Consider the following 19897-nt stretch of genomic DNA (forward strand, 5'->3'; position numbering starts at 1 on the left):
GATGCACATTTCATCAGTCATTACTTTGAGTTTGTGTCAGTTAAACATGACAACATTAAGGTACATTGTACATTCTGTGCTGGCGACAAAGTGCTGTCTAGCTAGACATCCCAAGTCTCCCGAAGTTTTGGGAGTCTCCCACATATTGATAGCGGCTTCCTGACGCCCGCAAATTACATAAAATCTCCCGGAACCTAGAGCGAACAAGAGCACGCAAGCCAGACCGGACTTCAAATCAAAGATTCTAGAATCTTTGCTTCAAATCGCGTGTGCATAGCTTAATGCGCACACAACGGAGAGGGAGAGAGAGAGGAGTGGTGCGTTTGTGCCTGAAGCGCATCCAAGACAGAGAGCATCCTGGTCTGTTTTGCTAAATCAACCAATCCGTTTTCAGTGTAAGTGCTTATATCTCTTTTCTCTCAAACATAATTAATCAGTTCAGTCAGTGTATCTAGGAACAGGAGCGTCATGGCAGCGTCAGTGCCCCTCAAAAAGGAAGATTTAAGACCCATTTCACATCAGACTACACAAAAGTGTACCCAATTGTCTCAAAAGATTAAAACATAATGATCATCTTGCACACTGCACTGTTTGTAACAGCAACTTTAGCATTGCTCATGGCGGGTTAAATGATTGCAAAAGACTTGTTGAGGTGAGTTTAACAAGTGTAATTTCATTTGCATATTATTCAGGCCTATAGGCTACAAGATGGCTAGTTGCCAAGGCTACATGAAAAAAATCTACATATTTTACTATAACAGTTTCTATCAGTAGGCCTTCCTTATTTGGTGTACTTAGACATTATTGAACAAACATCTGAATTTCAGTATCTAAGTAGGTTAGGTTGGGATGTCTGCTATACATTGCTGTTAAAATGCACTTCCAGTATATTGAGTATTGACAAAACCGTTATCATTTTTATGTTGAGGCGTTGGGGGTGTTGTCGGCAGCTGCTGAAAGTAACTAATAAAGTAACTTGTAATCTAACTTAGTTACTTTTAAAATCAAGTCATCAGTAAAGTAACTAAGTTACTTTTTAAAGGAGTAATCAGTAATCAGATTACTTTTTCAAGGTAACTGTGGCAACACTGTTGATAAGTAATTAGATGTCTTGACTTTGTTTCAGGCAGGCGGACAGACAGAGACAGAGGAAGAGACTCACCTACCTTTAAAAAATAATGTGTGCTGTTGTGGAGTACACACGGACCAAGAGGAAGAGATGCCGTCTGAGAAGAGCTCTGCACAATCACATGTAGCTTTCCTTCTTAAATACTCAGATGCCACACATAGGCTACCTGCCTAACTACCTCTCAACGATTGCGTAATATACAACTTCATGACAGTTCTTCAACCGGTTGAACAGGATTGAGCCTTTGTACCATCTTGCCAAGCCAGACCCCCCTCATTATGTTAATATACTTAGGGGCCGTTTACACGAAACCGCTGGGTGGATTTTATCTTACCGCTTTCACACCTTTAACGACTCCGGCAAGAAAAAACCTTGCGTGTACACACAGAGGTGTAACCGGCTAAGTGTGCTGTAGTGCATATGCCAGACCAGTCGATGGCGCCGCTGTGCATGAGAGTTTCGCGTGAATCGCGTAGAAGAAAACATTGTTGAAACAGTTTGTTAAGCCAGAGAATGTCTAATAAGTGCAAGCCAACAGTTGCATGAAATAAGGAGACTAATTAAGTTAAACTAATAAAGTTAATTTTCAAGGTATGTGACTGCTATGTGAAATTTCAAATGCTTAGCCTACGCATTGCATTAGGTCTGAGCACCACTGGAGAAAACACTAACAAGCAGTTAGCTAATGTTTAACTAAGTTAAGCTAACGTGTGCTTCTAACTTACCACTAAAGGCTGATAGGCTACATTGTGCACATAAATCATGACAGGGGAAAGAAAGACATTTTAATATGATAAATAAATGGTTTGGTTTGTTTTGACAAGCAGCATGTCAGGTCGAGGGCCGTGGCTGAGTTGAGAGGTGGGGCTATGTCGTCATAAAGTTGCCGACTTCGCACCTACAGGCCGTCTACACGGCACTGTCTAGCCCAGGGATGTCAAACTCAGGAAATGGCCCGCGGGCTGCTTATTTGTGGCCCGCGAGGTCATTATTCAATCTGTATTAGAAGTGGCCCGCCGCGTAGTTTATACAGCGCATCCATATCTGAGCTGGCCCGACAGTATTGTCTTCAGCGCATCCGCGTTAGAGCTGGCCCAGCACGCTATTCTATTCAGCGCATGAGCGCAGCCCAGGGCAACGCAGCCCATCAAGTTGCTACATACTGTACATCGATAACACTTCAAATCCCAAAATGCGTTGCATCGTTAATGTCGCCTTTTCTGTTCATAAACAAAACACGTATCCATGCAACCAGACAAACTATCAACGAAAATGGCGAAGCGAAAGATTGATAATCGGAGCTTTCAAGATAGGTGGGAAAACGATTATACGTTCATATTATTCAAGGACAAACCCGTTTGCTTGGTATGTGGATTCACCGTAGCTGTCACTAAAGAGTACAACATAAAACGGCACTACGAAACTAAACATGAAGACAAATACAAAGATCTGGATGCGAAGCTTAAGCTACAGAAGGTGGGAGAATTGAAAGCAAGTCTGCTTTCAAGGCAGACTACCCAAGCCAAGTTACAAGTGATGATGCTGCAAAAGCGAGTTTTACTGTTGCACAGGATATCGCGCAAACAGCACGGCCATTCTCAGAGGGAGAGTTTGTTAAGTGTTAATAGTTACAATTACAATTTTGATAATTGTTAAATATTATTTAAATTTTTTATAGTTCACCTGCAAAAAATAGGCCAATATATTTTTTCTATTCAGATATTCAATATATTTTTTAGGCTATATTCAGAAATGCCTGAATTCTATTTTTTTCTTGTGTATAGTTTTAATTCAATAAAAACATCGGTTATTCAATAAATGTTGCGCTTGGCCTGCGACATACTCCCAGTTCTTAATTTTGGCCCCCTGTGAATTTGAGTTTGACACCCCTGCCTAGCCGGCGGTCTCAAAAGTTCCCACTTCGGAAGCCGGTTTCAAAAGCTATCGGTTTCAGTCTCCTAAACTGCCGGCGTCGTGTACACGCAAGGCGTAACCGTTAACAAAACCTCACCGGTTTCACAAAAACCGGCGTCGTGTGCACGGCCCCTAAGACCTTTAAAGTGTCAAATGGGTTTTAGATATGTTAAGTATGACCATAAGTCATGGACGAAGGGTGACCCTATCCAGACGCCTCTGGGGCCCAAGCCACTGGATGGAATCATTGCCTCAATATCAACACATCAGGATGTAGGCTATGAATCTTGATTGAATTAAAGTATTGGCCATCCCCAAAATGCACCAGAATACAGGAAATCACATCAAACAAATTCAAATTCAATTCTGGGGGAGGAACTGGGCATCGTTAGACTACATCCTTATGCATCGCTTTCTGCCAGGACTTTTACAGGCTTTTCCCAAATCACGGAAGTGACGTCGACACAGAGCAGTAGAATATGGCAATGTATAAGTGTAATTACAATATATACATATATACATTTCTAAATAAATATAACACTATGGGTGGGATAGGGTAGCACAATGGGCACAATGTCCGCCTCCTTGTTGTCCCTGTCAAGGTTGCCATCAATAGTGGCCTACGACATTTCTTTCAATAAAGAGTAGGCTACAACTTAGAATGCCAAAGTCTCGCAGTGATCACCTATTTACGTAAAAGCTTTGTGTGAGAATGTGAGAAAAAGCACAAACGCCTACTTTGATGTATTGTCATGCACCACCACAGAAAGCAGAGAGTAGCAAGATTCCTAGTACCACACACACACACACACACACACACACACACACACACACGTCAAGTTAATATTTTTGAAGTTGAACAATTTTCCTAAATTCTTCACAACTAGTGAATATGTAAATCAATGCTTGGTGACACTGTTGGGGAAAAAAACGTTTTGACTTCTATTTTTGAAGTTGTAGGCTACAGGTGATGAGAACATGAAAGCACAGGTTGACGGAACTGTCTTTTGGGCCTCGTTTTCTGACTGATGGGTTTTTCTGCAACACAGCTTGATTAAGCTTTAAAGTTAACTTCCTACTGAGCAGGCTAGTTCTGTGGCATAAATTACCATAGTAACCATGCTGGGATTTACGTAAACCACACTAAAATGAGCAAGACTTATCTCTCACTAAAATTAATATAAATATAAGCCAGGTTTGGCCTTCAGCGAGGTTGATGGAATACTCCCACGGATACTGACAAGATTTCAGAAATGGGCAGTAATTTTAAAACTTTTCAAAACATAACTTTACTCAAAGCCCTTTGGACAGTGTGTCTTATGCTGCATTCCAGATACCTCGGAAGTCTTTTCCTAGTTGGATTCTCCCAATTTCATTCCAGACAAACTTGGAGCAGTTGGAGGTCAAACATTCTGACCTCCTACTGGGAAAAAGTACAATAGAACACCACTTGAGTTGTCATTTCTGAACTCGGGGTAAGTCGATCTGCCCCAACTGGAGTTCGACCTCAGACATCCAAGTTGTCTAATGCAGCATAACTACCTTTTTTTTTTAAGTATCTAATGTAGTTTTGGGTGTTTTGGTGAATCTAGAAGTCCCCCTATAGTCACAAAATATTTATATTTTACCCTGCCATTCTAAATACTTCTTTGCCATTGTTCCTTCTGTAGATTATGTGCATTGGGGTTACAGGAGTATGCTCATTGTACCAAATCGTGGACAAGCTTGAGCAAGCTGGAAAAAATGATGTCAGAATCCTTTTCACCCAGCCAAACCTACGGTACTCACCATAACATGAAGGGCAGCTGAGTTGCTTTTTTTGCACATCAAAAGCACTGTAGTGTGTTTTTTTTCTGACACAGCATGTCTTGCAGAATACGTCCTGAAGCACTGGAAAGAGGATGAATTCTTTGGCTACCAGCTCCTGAATGGTCTAAACCCCATGATGATCCAGCGCTGCTCAAAACTGCCCGAGAACTTCCTCGTCACAGAGGAGATGGTCAAAGACTCTCTGAATGGGAGCAACCTGGAGCATGAGATTGAGGTAGGTTATATACTGTATCAACAAGCAAAATATTAAAGATATTTGCAAGACTGTGAGATGTAGAAGGTTGGAGCAGGAGATGATGTTATGCATTTCTCAGCAGGTTACAGTCATGACCTCTAAAGGTTTCAGTGCTTTAGCAGTGCATGTAATCATGCACATAGCATATTTTCCTTTAAGGTGTTACTAAGAGTTTATACATTCACAGTTCCTAAAAAAAATATTAAGGGTGTTTAAACATCCCTATAGGACTCTCCAAGGCAAACACATAAAATTGTAACCATTACACTGGTCACAAACACTCAATTCTACATTTCAGATATAATTAATCACACACAATATTGTTCACTCCATGATTGTTTTGGTGAATCAATTTACAACATATTCAGAATGAATTAGGATTAACAGAATAGAGTGAGAATTGGTGGATGTATTAATATATTTCCCATTTTAATCGGCCTCACAATCCTATAGAAAGGGAACATCTTCCTGTGTGACTACAAGATGTTGGATGGGCTTGTGGGAAATGTAGTCCATGACAGGCAGCAGTACCACACCGCTCCCTTGGTCCTGCTCTACTGCAACCCTCAGGGTCTGATGCTGCCCATCGCCATACAGGTAAACAGTTTGCATTTATTTTACCTTCCTTATCCATGATATTCATCAACCGACACATTTCCCGTGATTCATAACGTACAAATGACTCTATACTCTTCACTATTTACAACTTCCGACTCCATGTATAAAACACTCCTGCCTTGAAAAAATTCCTTTAACTTATTTGAGTTGTTTGTACAACCAGCCATGGAAAAAGTTGAACCTGAACTCATTTTTACTCATTTCCACAGCAGTCAGTGTCGACAGCTGTTAATGTTACCGAAAGTTTAAAACAGTATTGGTTGTCATGGCGGTGCACATACTGTAGATCACTTACGAATATCAATAAATCAAAATCAATCAATAAATCCTCCATAGAAATGCATGGGGTTAGTTTGTAACGCCAATATGGCAATTGTCTACACATATCACACCCCTTCCTTGGCAAAACGTTGACATGTGAATACATTGAGCCAATCATATGGTGTGTTGTGAAGACATCGTGCAAATCATGTGTTGTGATCTTGCCGCTGGAGGAAGATTGGTGTCGGGAAGCCTTGCGCACGCACATTTCTACTGAAATGGATGCCTGATGAGTGCCCAAAAAGCGTTGCAATATGGCCGCCGAGTGGAGCGAATTGCCTAAAAGGACTTTGGTATGATAGGTATACTGTATGTAGGCTAAAACTGGAGTAGCTGCCAATATTTAATTGGACTAAAAATGGCAACAATTGGACCCAACAGTGTCTTCAAGATCGAGAAGACCCTGTTGGGACAAAATGTTGTAGTTTTTTAGTCCAATTAAATATTGAGAGCTCCAGTGTGCGTGGACATTTATCTTCTTTTCATCCTAGCTGTACCTTTGTCCTGCAACTGGCCTAACAACAGGCGGGATTTGCACACAACTATTCTTCTATGCGATTAAGATCTTTTTAGGGTCGCATTCATTCATCAGAATGTTGGTTCCAACTTCATACTTTCACCACTAACATGTATGTCTCCCCTACACAGTTAGGGCAAACCCCTGGACCTGAGAACCCCATCTTCCTGCCCACCGATCCCAATCATGACTGGCTGCTGGCTAAAATCTTTGTGCGGGCCGCAGAGTTCAACGTGCACGAGTCCGACTTCCACCTGCTAAGAACTCACCTGCTATGTGAGGTGTTCACCATGGCAACATTACGGAACTTACCCTCCATACACCCGCTCTATAAGGTATAACACCTGGAAAACGGTTGGGGAATCATGGGAAACAATCTAATCATTGAAAGACTATCGGTAATTGTAGAACATATTCATATGTGCATTTATGGATTCCCCCCCCCCCCCCTTTGCAGCTCATCTTTCCGCATATCCGGTACACGCTTCACATCAACATCCTGGCCCGGAATCAGCTGATATCTGAAAATGGGGTCCTTACCAAGGTATGTACATACAGCATTTTTCAACAGGCATTAACGATACAGTCCTTACGTTTAATCCAATATAGGGCAATTCCATGGAAAATAACATTTTTGTAACATCCATAACACCAAAAAAATGTGATGGTATGGTATGATGTGATGTGAATTTTCTGTCACGGCCTATGTCGACATTTTTCTAATTTAAACCGACTGGCATTGCCATTGCCATCAGCAAAAGCCTAAACCTATTGCAAGCATATAAAACAGTTAACTTAAGCCGAACAATATGAGTCATTATTTGTGTTAAATATCTATGTTGGAAAAAATATATAGCCTGGACGAATTTCTGGGTATCGCTAATTTTCTCAACTGGCTCGTGGCTTAAAGGAAAATTCCGGTTTTTAGCACTTTAAGGCCCTTTTCTGGTTTGTTTTGGATGAACTAGAATGGTGGACACCGAAATTTTGACGATTGGTCCGGTCTCGACTTTTCTGACTCATTTTGAATCGCCTTTGACTTCTCAGGGTGGCTGGCAATGGGCATACTGTAGTAGGCTACTCAAACATGTCCTAAAACAACCCCTAACGTTCGTTTTCAAAACTGTGCAACTCACAGAGTGGTTAGTGGTGTTCGTTGATTATTAAAAGCAAATATATCGGCGCAATGTATGATTTCCAGCCGTCTTATTTGCTATTGTGGAACTATTCACAACCGCTCAATATTGGAACCTGAAGCATAGACTGCGCAGCTATCAACGTGCAATGAGTCTTCCAACAGAAATCAATGGGATTTTACAAAATGGCAAATAAAACACGACAGAAACTGTATTTCGCTACGCTACTTGTTTTGGAACATCAACCAACACCACTAACCACTCGGTGAGTCGGACCTACAACGCTGGGATAACAAGTCACCTGCTTTAGCCACTAACATGTATCACTATGCTGGTTTTAAGAGTCTGAAGATTATAATACTAGCCTAACAAAAAGCAAGGAGAATAATATAGCCGCAAGCGGCAATGGCGGGCCCGAGCACCTGCGGGCCGCAACCTGTGACATGTCGGAATCCAACAAAGCACCGACGTGGTGCGTTTGGGAAATGTACATATTTGATGCGTGTGCTATTTGTTTTTGTATTTTATTTTCTGCCACATTTACTCGCTTGGCCAGGTGGGGGCGCAATGCAAGGCAGGCCCATTGGGTGTCATCATAATCATACTATATATTAACCTGAGAAATTTCAGACCATTCATTTTAAGCAAAGAACATTTCTGATACACTTTTTGGTTGGCCAGATGGTGGCGCTATGTTAGGCATGAAAATTACACATGTGAATATCATCACAATAATGATATCCAAAATGTTTGTAAACTTTCAGATCAATCACTTGAGGCATTGTCCATTTCTGGCACATTTCCTGCTTGACCAGGGGGTGGCGCTATGCCAGGCAGGCCCATTGGGTGTCTGGACATCATCATAATTATAATATCTATTAACATTAGAAGTTTCAGACCATTTATTCAAAGCATAGAGCATTTCTGGCACATTTCCTGCTTGGCCAGATGGTGGCGCTATGCTAGGCCTGTGAATTACGAATGTGAATATCATCACAATAATGATATCTGATATTTTATAAAGTTTCAGATCAATCACTTAAGGCATTGTCCATTTCTGGCACATTTCCTGCTTGGCCAGGTGGTGGCGCTATGCCAGGCAGGCCCATTGGGTGTCTGGATATCATCATAATCATGATATCTATTAACCTGAAAAGTTTCAGACCATTCATTCAATGCACTGTGATTTATGACATATTTCCTGCTTATGTGGTGAGATATTAAAATCATATCAAATATATTACAACATTCAAAAATCCCTTCACAATTTAACATCAGCGACATCTTGGCATAATGTTTGCCAAATTTCAAATGAATCTGACAAACCGTCTAGGAGGACTATGTTCAAATTGATCATATGAAATCAGTATAATTGTCATTCTTTCTGTTGCCAGGTGGTGGCGCTATGCCAAACATGCATTATGGGCATGTGAATATTATCATTAACATGGTCTTTAATGACCTGTGAAATTTAAAACATTTCAAGCCATGCATGGTGAATTATGACAAATTTATTGTTCATGTGGAAGGGTATTAAAATTAATAATTTCGCCATTTCGTCAAATTACAACATATCAAAAAAAGGCTTCACAATTTATAATCAGGAACATCTCAGCGTCATGTATACCAACTTTGACATGAATCGGATCAACCGTCTAGGAGGAGTACGTTAAAATTGGTCATGTCCACAACGCACAAAATCTCAATTACCTCACTTCCTGTGGGCGTGGCTAATGGCATGTTAATACAAAAGTTGTTTGTTTTTGGGAGTTACATACACCCACCAAATTTGGTGTGTGTATCTAAAACTATATGCCAACCACAAGTCACAGTGACATAAGGGGGCGCTATGGAGTTCCTGGGCAACGCCCAGTGCCAAGCTTTTATCCCTGTCTATTCACTGTATCACTTGATGTGTGTGCCAAATTTCATGCGTTTTCACCCATGGGAAGCACCTCTTTTGGCATCATAATTCATCACATATTTCATCACATATTAGTCTGCACAAAATCCCAAATACCTCACTTCCTGTTGGGCGTGGCTAATGCATTGTACATACGAAAGTCGTTCATCTTGGGGAGATACAGACACCTACCAAATTTGGTGTATGTAGCTGAAAGTATATGCCCACCATGGGATAAGTCATCTAAGGGGGCGTAAGGGGGCGCTAGCGAGTCTCTGGGCCATACCCGGGGCCAAGCTTTTTTACCTAGCTGCTTTGTGTGACACCTGATGTGTGTGCCGAATTTCAAGACTTTTCGATTATGTTAACCACCTCAAAATATTTGCCAACCACAGGATCAGTCACCTTAGGGGGCGCTAGCGAGTCCCTGGGCCACGCCCGGGGTCAAGCTCTTGTTCCTAACTGCGATGCGTGACACCTGACGTGTGTGTCAAATTTCAAGAGTTTTCGACCATGTTAACCACCTCAAAAACAGGAAAGCAAAAAAGTAGAATAACAATAATAATATAGAAATATAGCCGCAAGCGGCAATGGCGGGCCCGAGCACCTGCGGGCCGCAACTTGTGACATGTCGGAATCCAACAAAGCACCGACGTGGTGCGTTTGTGAAATGTACATATTTGATGCGTGTGCTATTTGTTTTTGTATTTTATTTTCTGCCACATGTACTTCCTTGGCCAGGTGGGGGTGAAATGCAAGGCAGGCCCATTGGGTGTCATCATAATCATAATATATATTAACCTGAGAAATTTCAGACCATTCATTTTAAGCAAAGAACATTTCTGATACACTTTTTGGTTGGCCAGATGGTGGCGCTATGTTAGGCATGGAAATTACACATGTGAATATCATCACAATAATGATATCCAAATTTTTTGTAAACAGATCAATCACTTAAGGCATTGTCCATTTTCTGGCACATTTCCTGCTTGACCAGGTGGTGGCGCTATGCCAGGCAGGCTCATTGGGTGTCTGGATACCATCATAATTATAATATCTATTACCATGAGAAGTGTCAGACCATTTATTCAAAGCATAGAGCATTTCTGGCACATTTCCTGCTTGGCCAGATGGTGGCGCTATGCTAGGCCTGTGAATTACGAATGTGAATATCATCACAATAATGATGTCTGATATTTTATAAAGTTTCAGATCAATCACTTAAGGCATTGTCCATTTCTGGCACATTTCCTGCTTGGCCAGGTGGTGGCGCTATGTCAGGCAGGCCCATTGGGTGTCTGGATATCATCATAATCATGATATCTATTAACCTGAGAAGTTTCAGACCATTCATTCAATGCACTGTGATTTATGACACATTTCCTGTTTATGTGGTGAGATATTAAAATCATATCAAATATATAAGTTATCAAAAATCCCTTCACAATTTAACATCAGCGACATCTTGGCATAATATTCGCCAAATTTCAAATGAATCTGACAAACCGTCTAGGAGGAGTATGTTCAAATTGATCATGTGAAATCAGTATAATTGTCATTCTTTCTGTTTCCAGGTGGTGGCGCAATGCCAAACATGCATTATGGGCATGTGAATATTATCATTAACATGGTCTTTAATGACCTGTGAAATTTAAAACATTTCAAGCCATGCATTGTGAATTATGACACATTTATTGTTCATGTGGAAGGGTATTAAAATTAATAATTTCGCCATTTCGTCAAATTACAACATATCAAAAAAAGGCTTCACAATTTATAATCAGGAACATCTCGGCGTCATGTATACCAACTTTGACATGAATCGGATCAACCGTCTAGGAGGAGTATGTTAAAATTGATCATGTCCACAACACACAAAATCTCAATTACCTCACTTCCTGTGGGCGTGGCTAATGACATGTTAATACAAAAGTTGTTTGGTTTTGGGAGTTACATACACTCACCAAATTTGGTGTGTGTATCTAAAACTATATGCCAACCACAAGTCACAGTGACATAAGGGGGCGCTATGGAGTTCCTGGCCAACGCCCGGTGCCAAGCTTTTATCCATGTCTATTCACTGTATCACTTGATGTGTGTGCCAAATTTCATGCGTTTTCACCCATGGGAAGCACCTCTTTTGGGATCACAATTCAGCACATATTTCATCACATTAGTCTGCACAAAATCCCAAATATCTCACTTCCTGTTGGGCGTGGCTAATGCATTGTACATAGGAAAGTTGTTCATCTTGGAGAGATACAGACACCTACCAAATTTGGTGTGTGTAGCTGAAATTATATGCCAACCACGGGATCAGTCACCTAAGGAGGCGTAAGGGGGCGCTAGCGAGTCCCTGGGCCATGCCCGGGGCCAAGCTTTTGTACCTAGCTGCTTTGTGTGACACCTTATATGTGTGTCAAATTTCAAGACTTTTCGTTTATGTTAACCACCTCAAAATATATGCCAACCACGAGATCAGTCACCTAAGGGGGCGCTAGCGAGACCCTGGGCCACGCCCGAAGTCAAACTCTTGTACATAACTGCGATGCGAGACACTTGACGTGTGTGCCACATTTCAAGAGTTTTCGACAATGTTAACCACTTCAAAAACAGGAAAGCAAAAAAGTAGAATAATGAATAATAATAATAATAATAATCCTTACAAAAACAATAGGGCCTTGCGCCCTTCGGTGCTCGGGCCCTAAAAATAATAATAAATATAGCCGCAAGCGGCAATGGCGGGCCCGAGCACCTGCGGGCCACAACCCGTGACATATTGGAATCCAACAAAGCACCGACGTGGTGCATTTGTGAAATGTACATATTTGATGCGTGTGCTATTTGTTTTTGTATTTTATTTTCTCCCACATGTATTTGCTCGGCCAGGTGGGGGTGCAATGCAAGGCAGGCTCATTGGGTGTCATCATAATCATAATATATATTAACCTGAGAAATTTCAGACCATTCATTTTAAGCAAAGAACATTTCTGATACACTGCTTGGCCAGATGGTGGCGCTATATTAGGCATGTGAATTACAAATGTGAATATCATCACAATAATGATATCCAATATTTTGTAAAGTTTCAGATCAACCAATAAAGGCATTACCAATTTCTGGCACATTTTCCTGCTTGGCCAGGTGGTGGCGCTATGCCAGGCAGGCCCATAGGGTCTCTGGATATCAGCATAATTATAATATCTATTAACCTGAGAAGTTTCAGATCATTCATTCAAAGCATAGAGCATTTCTGGCATATTTCCTGTTTGGCCAGATGGTGGCGCTATGCTAGGCATGTGAATTATATGTGTAAATGTCATCACAATAATGATATCCAATATTTTTAAAGTTTCAGATCAATCACTTAAGGCATTGTCCATTTCTGGCACATTTCCTACTTGGCCAGGTGGTGGCGCTATGCCAGGCAGGCTCATTGGGTGTCTGGATATCATCATAATCATGATATCTATTAACCTGAGAAGTTTCAGACCATTCATTCAATGAACTGTGATTTATGACATATTTCCTCTTCATGTGGTGAGATATTAAAATCATATCAAATATATAACATATCAAAAATCCCTTCACAATTTAACATCAGCGACATCTTGGCATAATGTTTGCCAAATTTCACATGAATCTGACAAACCGTCTAGGAGCAGTATGTTAAAATTGATCATAAGACATCAGTGTAATTGTCATTCTTTCTGTTGCCAGTTGGTGGCGCTATGCCAAACATGAATTATGGGCATGTAAATATTATCATTAACATGGTCTTCAATGACCTGTGAAATTTAAAACATTTCAAGCCATGCATGGTGAATTATGACACATTTATTGCTTATGTGGAAGGGTATTAAAATTAATAATTTCGCCATTTCGTCAAATTACAACATATCAAAAAAAGGCTTCACAATTTATAATCAGGAACATCTCGGCGTCATGTATACCAACTTTGACATGAATCGGAGCAACCGTCTAGGAGGAGTACGTTAAAATTGATCATGTCCACAATGCACAAAATCTCAATTACCTCACTTCCTGTGGGCGTGGCTAATGGCATGTTAATACAAAAGTTGTTTGTTTTTGGGAGTTACATACACCCACCAAATTTGGTGTGTGTATCTAAAACTATATGCCAACCACAAGTCACAGTGACATAAGGGGGCGCTATGGAGTTCCTGGGCAACGCCCGGTGCCAAGCTTTTATCCCTGTCTATTCACTGTATCACTTGATGTGTGTGCCAAATTTCATGCGTTTTCACCCATGGGAAGCACCTCCTTTGGCATCATGATTCATCACATATTTCATCACATATTAGTCTGCACAAAATCCCAAATACCTCACTTCCTGTTGGGCGTGGCTAATGCATTGTACATTCGAAAGTTGTTCATCTTGGGGAGATACAAACACCTACCAAATTTGGTGTGTGTAGCTGAAAGTATATGCCCACCACGGGATCAGTCATCTAAGGGGGCGTAAGGGGGCGCTAGCGAGTCTCTGGCCCAAGCTTTTTTACCTAGCTGCTTTGTGTGACACCTGATGTGTGTGCCAAATTTCAAGACTTTTCGATTACGTTAACCACCTCAAAATATTTGCCAACCACGGGATCAGTCACCTAAGGGGGCGCTAGCGAGTCCCTGGGCCACGCCCGGGGTCAAGCTCTTGTACCTAACTGCGTTGCGTGACACCTGACGTGTGTGCCAAATTTCAAGAATTTTCGACCATGTTAACTCCCTCAAAAACAGGAAAGCAAAAAAGTAGAATAACAATAATAAATAATAAATATAGCCGCAAGCGGCAATGGCGGGCCCGAGCACCTGCGGGCCGCAACCCGTGACATGTCGGAATCCAACAAAGCACCGACGTGGTGCGTTTGTGAAATGTACATATTTGATGCGTGTGCTATTTGTTTTTGTATTTTATTTTCTGCCACAAGTACTTGCTTGGCCAGGTGGGGGCGAAATGCAAGGCAGGCCCATTGGGTGTCATCATAATCATAATATATATTAACCTGAGAAATTTCAGACCATTCATTTTAAGCAAAGAACATTTCTGATACAGTTTTTGGTTGGCCAGATGGTGGCTCTATGTTAGGCATGGAAATTACACATGTGAATATCATCACAATAATTTTTGTAAACAGATCAATCACTTAAGGCATTGTCCATTTTCTGGCACATTTCCTGCTTGACCAGGTGGTGGCGCTATGCCAGGCAGGCTCATTGGGTGTCTGGATATCATCATAATTATAATATCTATTACCATGAGAAGTGTCAGACCATTTATTCAAAGCATAGAGCATTTCTGGCACATTTCCTGCTTGGCCAGAAGGTGGCGCTATGCTAGGCCTGTGAATTACGCATGTGAATATCATCACAATAATGATATCCAATATTTTATAAAGTTTCAGATCAATCACTTAAGGCATTTTCCATTTCTGGCACATTTACTGCTTGGGCAGGTGGTGGCGCTATGCCAGGCAGGCCCATTTGGTGTCTGGATATCATCATAATCATGATATCTATTAACCTGAGAATTGGATCAACCGTCTAGGAGGAGTACGTTAAAATTGATCATGTCCACAACGCACAAAATCTCAATTACCTCACTTCCTGTGGGCGTGGCTAATGGCATGTTAATACAAAAGTTGTTTGTTTTTGGGAGTTACATACACCTACCAAATTTGGTGTGTGTATCTAAAACTATATGCCAACCACAAGTCACAGTGACATAAGGGGGCGCTATGGAGTTGATGGGCAACGCCCAGTGCCAAGCTTTTATCCCTGTCTATTCACTGTATCACTACATGTGTGTGCCAAATTTCAAGACTTTTCGATTATGTTAACCACCTCAAAATATTTGCCAACCACGGGATCAGTCAAATAAGGGGGCGCTAGCGAGTCCCTGGGCCACGCCCGGGGTCAAGCTCTTGTACCTAACTGCGATGCGTGACACCTGACGTGTGTGCCAAATTTCAAGAGTTTTCGACCATGTTAACCACCTCAAAAACAGGAAATGCAAGGCAGCATTCATTTTAAGCAAAGAACATTTCTGATACACTTTTTGGTTGGCCAAATGGTGGCGCTATGTTAGGCATGAAAATTACACATGTGAATATCATCACAATAATGATATCCAAAATGTTTGTAAACTTTCAGATCAATCACTTAAGGCATTGTCCATTTCTGGCAAATTTCCTGCTTGACCAGCTGGTGGCGCTATGCCAGGCAGGCCCATTGGGTGTCAGGATATCATCATAATCATAATATCTATTAACCTGAGAAGTTTCAGACCATTTATTCAAAGCATAGAGCATTTCTGGCACATTTCCTGCTTGGCCAGAAGGTGGCGCTATGTTAGGCCTGTGAATAACGCATGTGAATATCATCACAATAATGATATCCAATATTTTATAAAGTTTCAGATCAATCACTTAAGGCATTGTCCATTTCTGGCACATTTCCTGCTTGGCCAGGTGGTGGCGCTATGCCAGGCAGGCCCATTGGGTGTCTGGATATCATCATAATCATGATATCTATTAACCTGAGAAGTTTCAGACCATTCATTCAATGCACTGTGATTTATGACACATTTCCTGTTTATGTGGTGAGATATTAAAATCATATCAAATATATTACAACAATACAACAAAAATCCATTCACAATTTAACATCAGCGACATCTTGGCATAATATTTGCCAAATTTCAAATGAATCTGACAAACCATCTAGGAGGAGTATGTTCAAATTGATCATGTGACATCAGTATAATTGTCATTCTTTCTGTTGCCAGTTGGTGGCGCTATGCCAAACATGCATTATGGGCATTTGAATATTATCATTAACATGGTCTTCAATGACCTGTGAAATTTAAAACATTTCAAGCCATGCATGGTGAATTATGACACATTTATTGTTTATGTGGAAGGGTATTAAAATTAATAATTTCGCCATTTTGTCAAATTACAACATATCAAAAAAAGGCTTCACAATTTACAATCAGGAACATCTCGGCATCATGTATACCAACTTTGACATGAATCGGATCAACCGTCTAGGAGGAGTACGTTAAAATTGATCATGTCCACAACGCACAAAATCTCAATTACCTCACTTCCTGTGGGCGTGGCTAATGGCATGTTAATACAAAAGTTGTTTGTTTTTGGGAGTTACATACACCCACCAAATTTGGTGTGTGTATCTAAAACTATATGCCAACCACAAGTCACTGTGACGTAAGGGGGCGCTATGGAGTTCCTGGGCAACGCCCGGTGCCAAGCTTTTATCCCTGTCTATTCACTATACCACTTGATGTGTGTGCTAAATTTCATGCGTTTTCGATTATGTTAACCACCTCAAAATATTTGCCAACCACGGGATCAGTCACCTAAGGAGGCGCTAGCGAGTCCCTGGGCCACGCCCGGGGTCAAGCTCTTGTACCTAACTGCGGTGCATGACACCTGAAGTGTGCCAAATTTCAAGAGGTTTCGACCATGTTAACCACCTCGAAAACAGGAAAGCAAAAAAGTGGAATAACAATAATAATAATAATAATAATAATAATAATAATCCTTACAAAAACAATAGGGCCTTGCGCCCTTCGGTGTTCGGGCCCTAATAATAATAATAATAATCCTTACAAAAACAATAGGGCCTTGCGCCCTTCGGTGCTCGGGCCCTAATAATAATCCTTACAAAAACAATAGGGCCTTGCGCCCTTCGGTGCTCGGGCCCTAATAATAATAATAATAATAATAATCCTTACAAAAACAATAGGGCCTTGCGCCCTTCGGTGCTCGGGCCCTAATAATAATAATAATAATAATAATAATAATCCTTACAAAAACAATAGGGCCTTGCGCCCTTCGGTGCTCGGGCCCTAATTATTAAAAGCAAGAATGAGCCAAGTAGGGGAGTCAGTCTCTTAATCAAAATTAAGCTAAACAGGGGTGCAGGAGATATTTTGAAAGTGAGGGGGACCAAATTGTGAACACAAACCCATAGTGAGATCAGATTTCCAGATATAATCGGAGCGCCACCTCTGGCCCACTTTCGACCATCATATTTTAAACTTGCCAGAATATTAAGATAATACCATTGATTGTTTTCAAACAATTGTTTTCACTACTTGGGCCAATGGTAGAAAAAAGCAACATGGGATGTTGATATTTTATGAAGCCATGAATGAATCATCATGCCTATGATCCAAACATAGACTACATGATCAAATAGCCTAGTTAGGCCTACTTAAATTGTCTGGTATAAACCAAATCAACTCTCCATTGTGTGTTTGCAGTTAATATTTATGCATTGTTAGAACTTAACAAGTGTTGGTTTAACAAGTTACCAGTCCAGAACACACAGAAAATTGCAACAGAAAGTTGCCTTTATAATCAACTATTTGTTCCAACAGCATTTAAACAAAGCATTTATAAAATTGAAGAAAAAAAAATTACATAAGAAGTAAAATAAAATACTGTTACTGTAGTGACTGTATCACATTATCCCAAGCTTCAAAGAGCTCCCCACGTCATGTTGAGCAGGAGAAGATGAGCACTAGGCTACCATAAATCCTCAAATTATGCCCGGGATTGATTCTATTTATAGCAGGGCAAATAAAGGCAGGTTCCCATACAAGACGGGGTAACAATTGCCTACCATACCAACAATTGCCATTAGTCCAGTAGAAGACATTGTTCGATTTAAGTCAATGAAATAACCTCTTCTTAATATTTTATTATATGTTGTATTGTATTGTAGGCTATTATGTTGGTTGGATTAATAGCCTATGGTTGGCAAAGAAAAGTCGTTTTCCTACCATGGGTCTCCAACACACGTTCTCAAGCTCATTCTCTTGCCGCCCCTTTCGAGCTTGCCAGAGGCTGAAGCCTATTAAACACAATTGTTGCGACTCAAGGCATTCCAGCCTACGAATTTTATTTTAAAGAAATTACTAAATCCTGCATAATTAAACAATAACTCAATTTAGGCTATACTTGTCTACGCAAAAAGGTTTCCATTACAGCACAACCCCTATTCAATGAAGGGCTGTCTCGCAATAAACAGCAGTGGAAATCCCGACACTTTTTCAACTGCATGAAACTTAACAGTGAACCATCAAATATCTCCCAAATTTCAGTGCCCATCAGTCCCAACATTTAGCAAAATAATCAAACAGTCCAAAAGTAAATTAAATCCCAAACCAAACCGAAAATGCTTTTGATAGCCTACCGGTATGCATGCCGCTCCAAACGAAATGCATGTCTAAATGCAGGTTAGACATATTTTAAAAAGCCTGCCTCGAATACCAGCCTGCCTCAAATAAAGATGATGATAAATGATTTATGCTAAGCAAGTAGCCTGGATTATTTTATGATTGTTAGTAGACAAACTGGCTTCAGATATCCAACAGAGTGAATATGAGATTGTGCAGTCTTACAGTAGGTAGATGGCTGTGGTTAGTGATGTGATGCTGTTAATGGGGAGTTTTACAGTTAGCGCAAATCCTATATGTTATTATTTATTTAGCGTACCTATAAGGCTTTTTTTTCCTTATCAAAAGTGAGGGGGACGACGGCTGTCTCTTCAGCACTGCGTGGGACATATCCCCCACGTCCCCCGTGCCTCCTGCGCCCCTGAAGCTAAAGGATAGATAAATCATTGAGTCACGAAATAAACATCCACTTCGGAATTTTTGGTTAGGCGGTTGTGATTTTTGGTTAGGCGCTCAGGACACCAACTGGAACTACCAAGGAACAACACAAGTGCGACTGCCCAGGGGCAGTAGTTCAAATGACCAAACTTTGCGTCCTTGTTTGTGATTGAGAGTTCGAACTACCTTTTCTAGGAACACCAAATCCAAGAACGATGGAGCGAACTACCAAGGTTGCGACGCAAGTTAGCAAACAACGCTTTCTAGAAACGAGCCCCTGAATGACCGCGAGGGAACGTTAGCAGCGAACGTTCCCACATCCTTCCGCAAACGTCCGCAGAACGTTCCCTGAATCGAAAATTGTTTGCTGGGTGAACACTATGGACGCGTGCATTAATTTCTTGACCAAGCACAATTCCCGTCTTTCCAAGTTGGTGTCATGGTTCTTATGCCTCCCTATTTCTCCCTAATAGTGCCATCCCGGTGGACCAAAGAAGAACTCGCAGCGATTATCATTGTACCCATCTTGGCACTCCTGGTTTTGGCAACTGTGGTCGTTACGTGCTGGTTGTGAGTGTCAATCAGAAGCACTTAATCAATTTGTCCATCTCAACAAAAATGAAAGTAACACATCCA

General features: G+C 41.0%; 1 protein-coding gene across 1 annotated transcript; it reads left to right on the forward strand.

Moving 5' to 3' along the window:
* The first annotated feature begins 4786 nt into the window (after positions 1-4786).
* On the forward strand, positions 4787-19265 carry LOC143118847 (polyunsaturated fatty acid lipoxygenase ALOX15B-like). Its single transcript, XM_076279969.1, has 6 exons — positions 4787-4823; positions 4906-5091; positions 5566-5705; positions 6696-6899; positions 7022-7108; positions 19251-19265. The coding sequence occupies exons 1-6, from the start codon at positions 4787-4789 to the stop codon at positions 19263-19265; spliced, it is 669 nt and encodes a 222-aa protein (XP_076136084.1).
* Positions 19266-19897: the final 632 nt, after the last annotated feature.

Source organism: Alosa pseudoharengus, unplaced genomic scaffold (genome assembly GCF_046254945.1).
Source record: "Alosa pseudoharengus isolate Yale_2024_CS ecotype anadromous, Long Island Sound unplaced genomic scaffold, YU_APseudo_1.1 YU_APseudo_1.1_scf_1, whole genome shotgun sequence".
NCBI classification, from domain to species: domain Eukaryota; kingdom Metazoa; phylum Chordata; class Actinopteri; order Clupeiformes; family Clupeidae; genus Alosa; species Alosa pseudoharengus.

Bases quoted from the DNA above. Each gene is read 5' to 3' on its own strand.
- LOC143118847 (XM_076279969.1), top strand. From the start codon at position 4,787: ATGATGTCAGAATCCTTTTCACCCAGCCAAACCTACG. The intron at 4,824-4,905 runs GTACTCACCATA...TTTCTGACACAG, and splicing joins TTCACCCAGCCAAACCTACG to CATGTCTTGCAGAATACGTC. The intron at 5,706-6,695 runs GTAAACAGTTTG...TCCCCTACACAG, and splicing joins TGCTGCCCATCGCCATACAG to TTAGGGCAAACCCCTGGACC.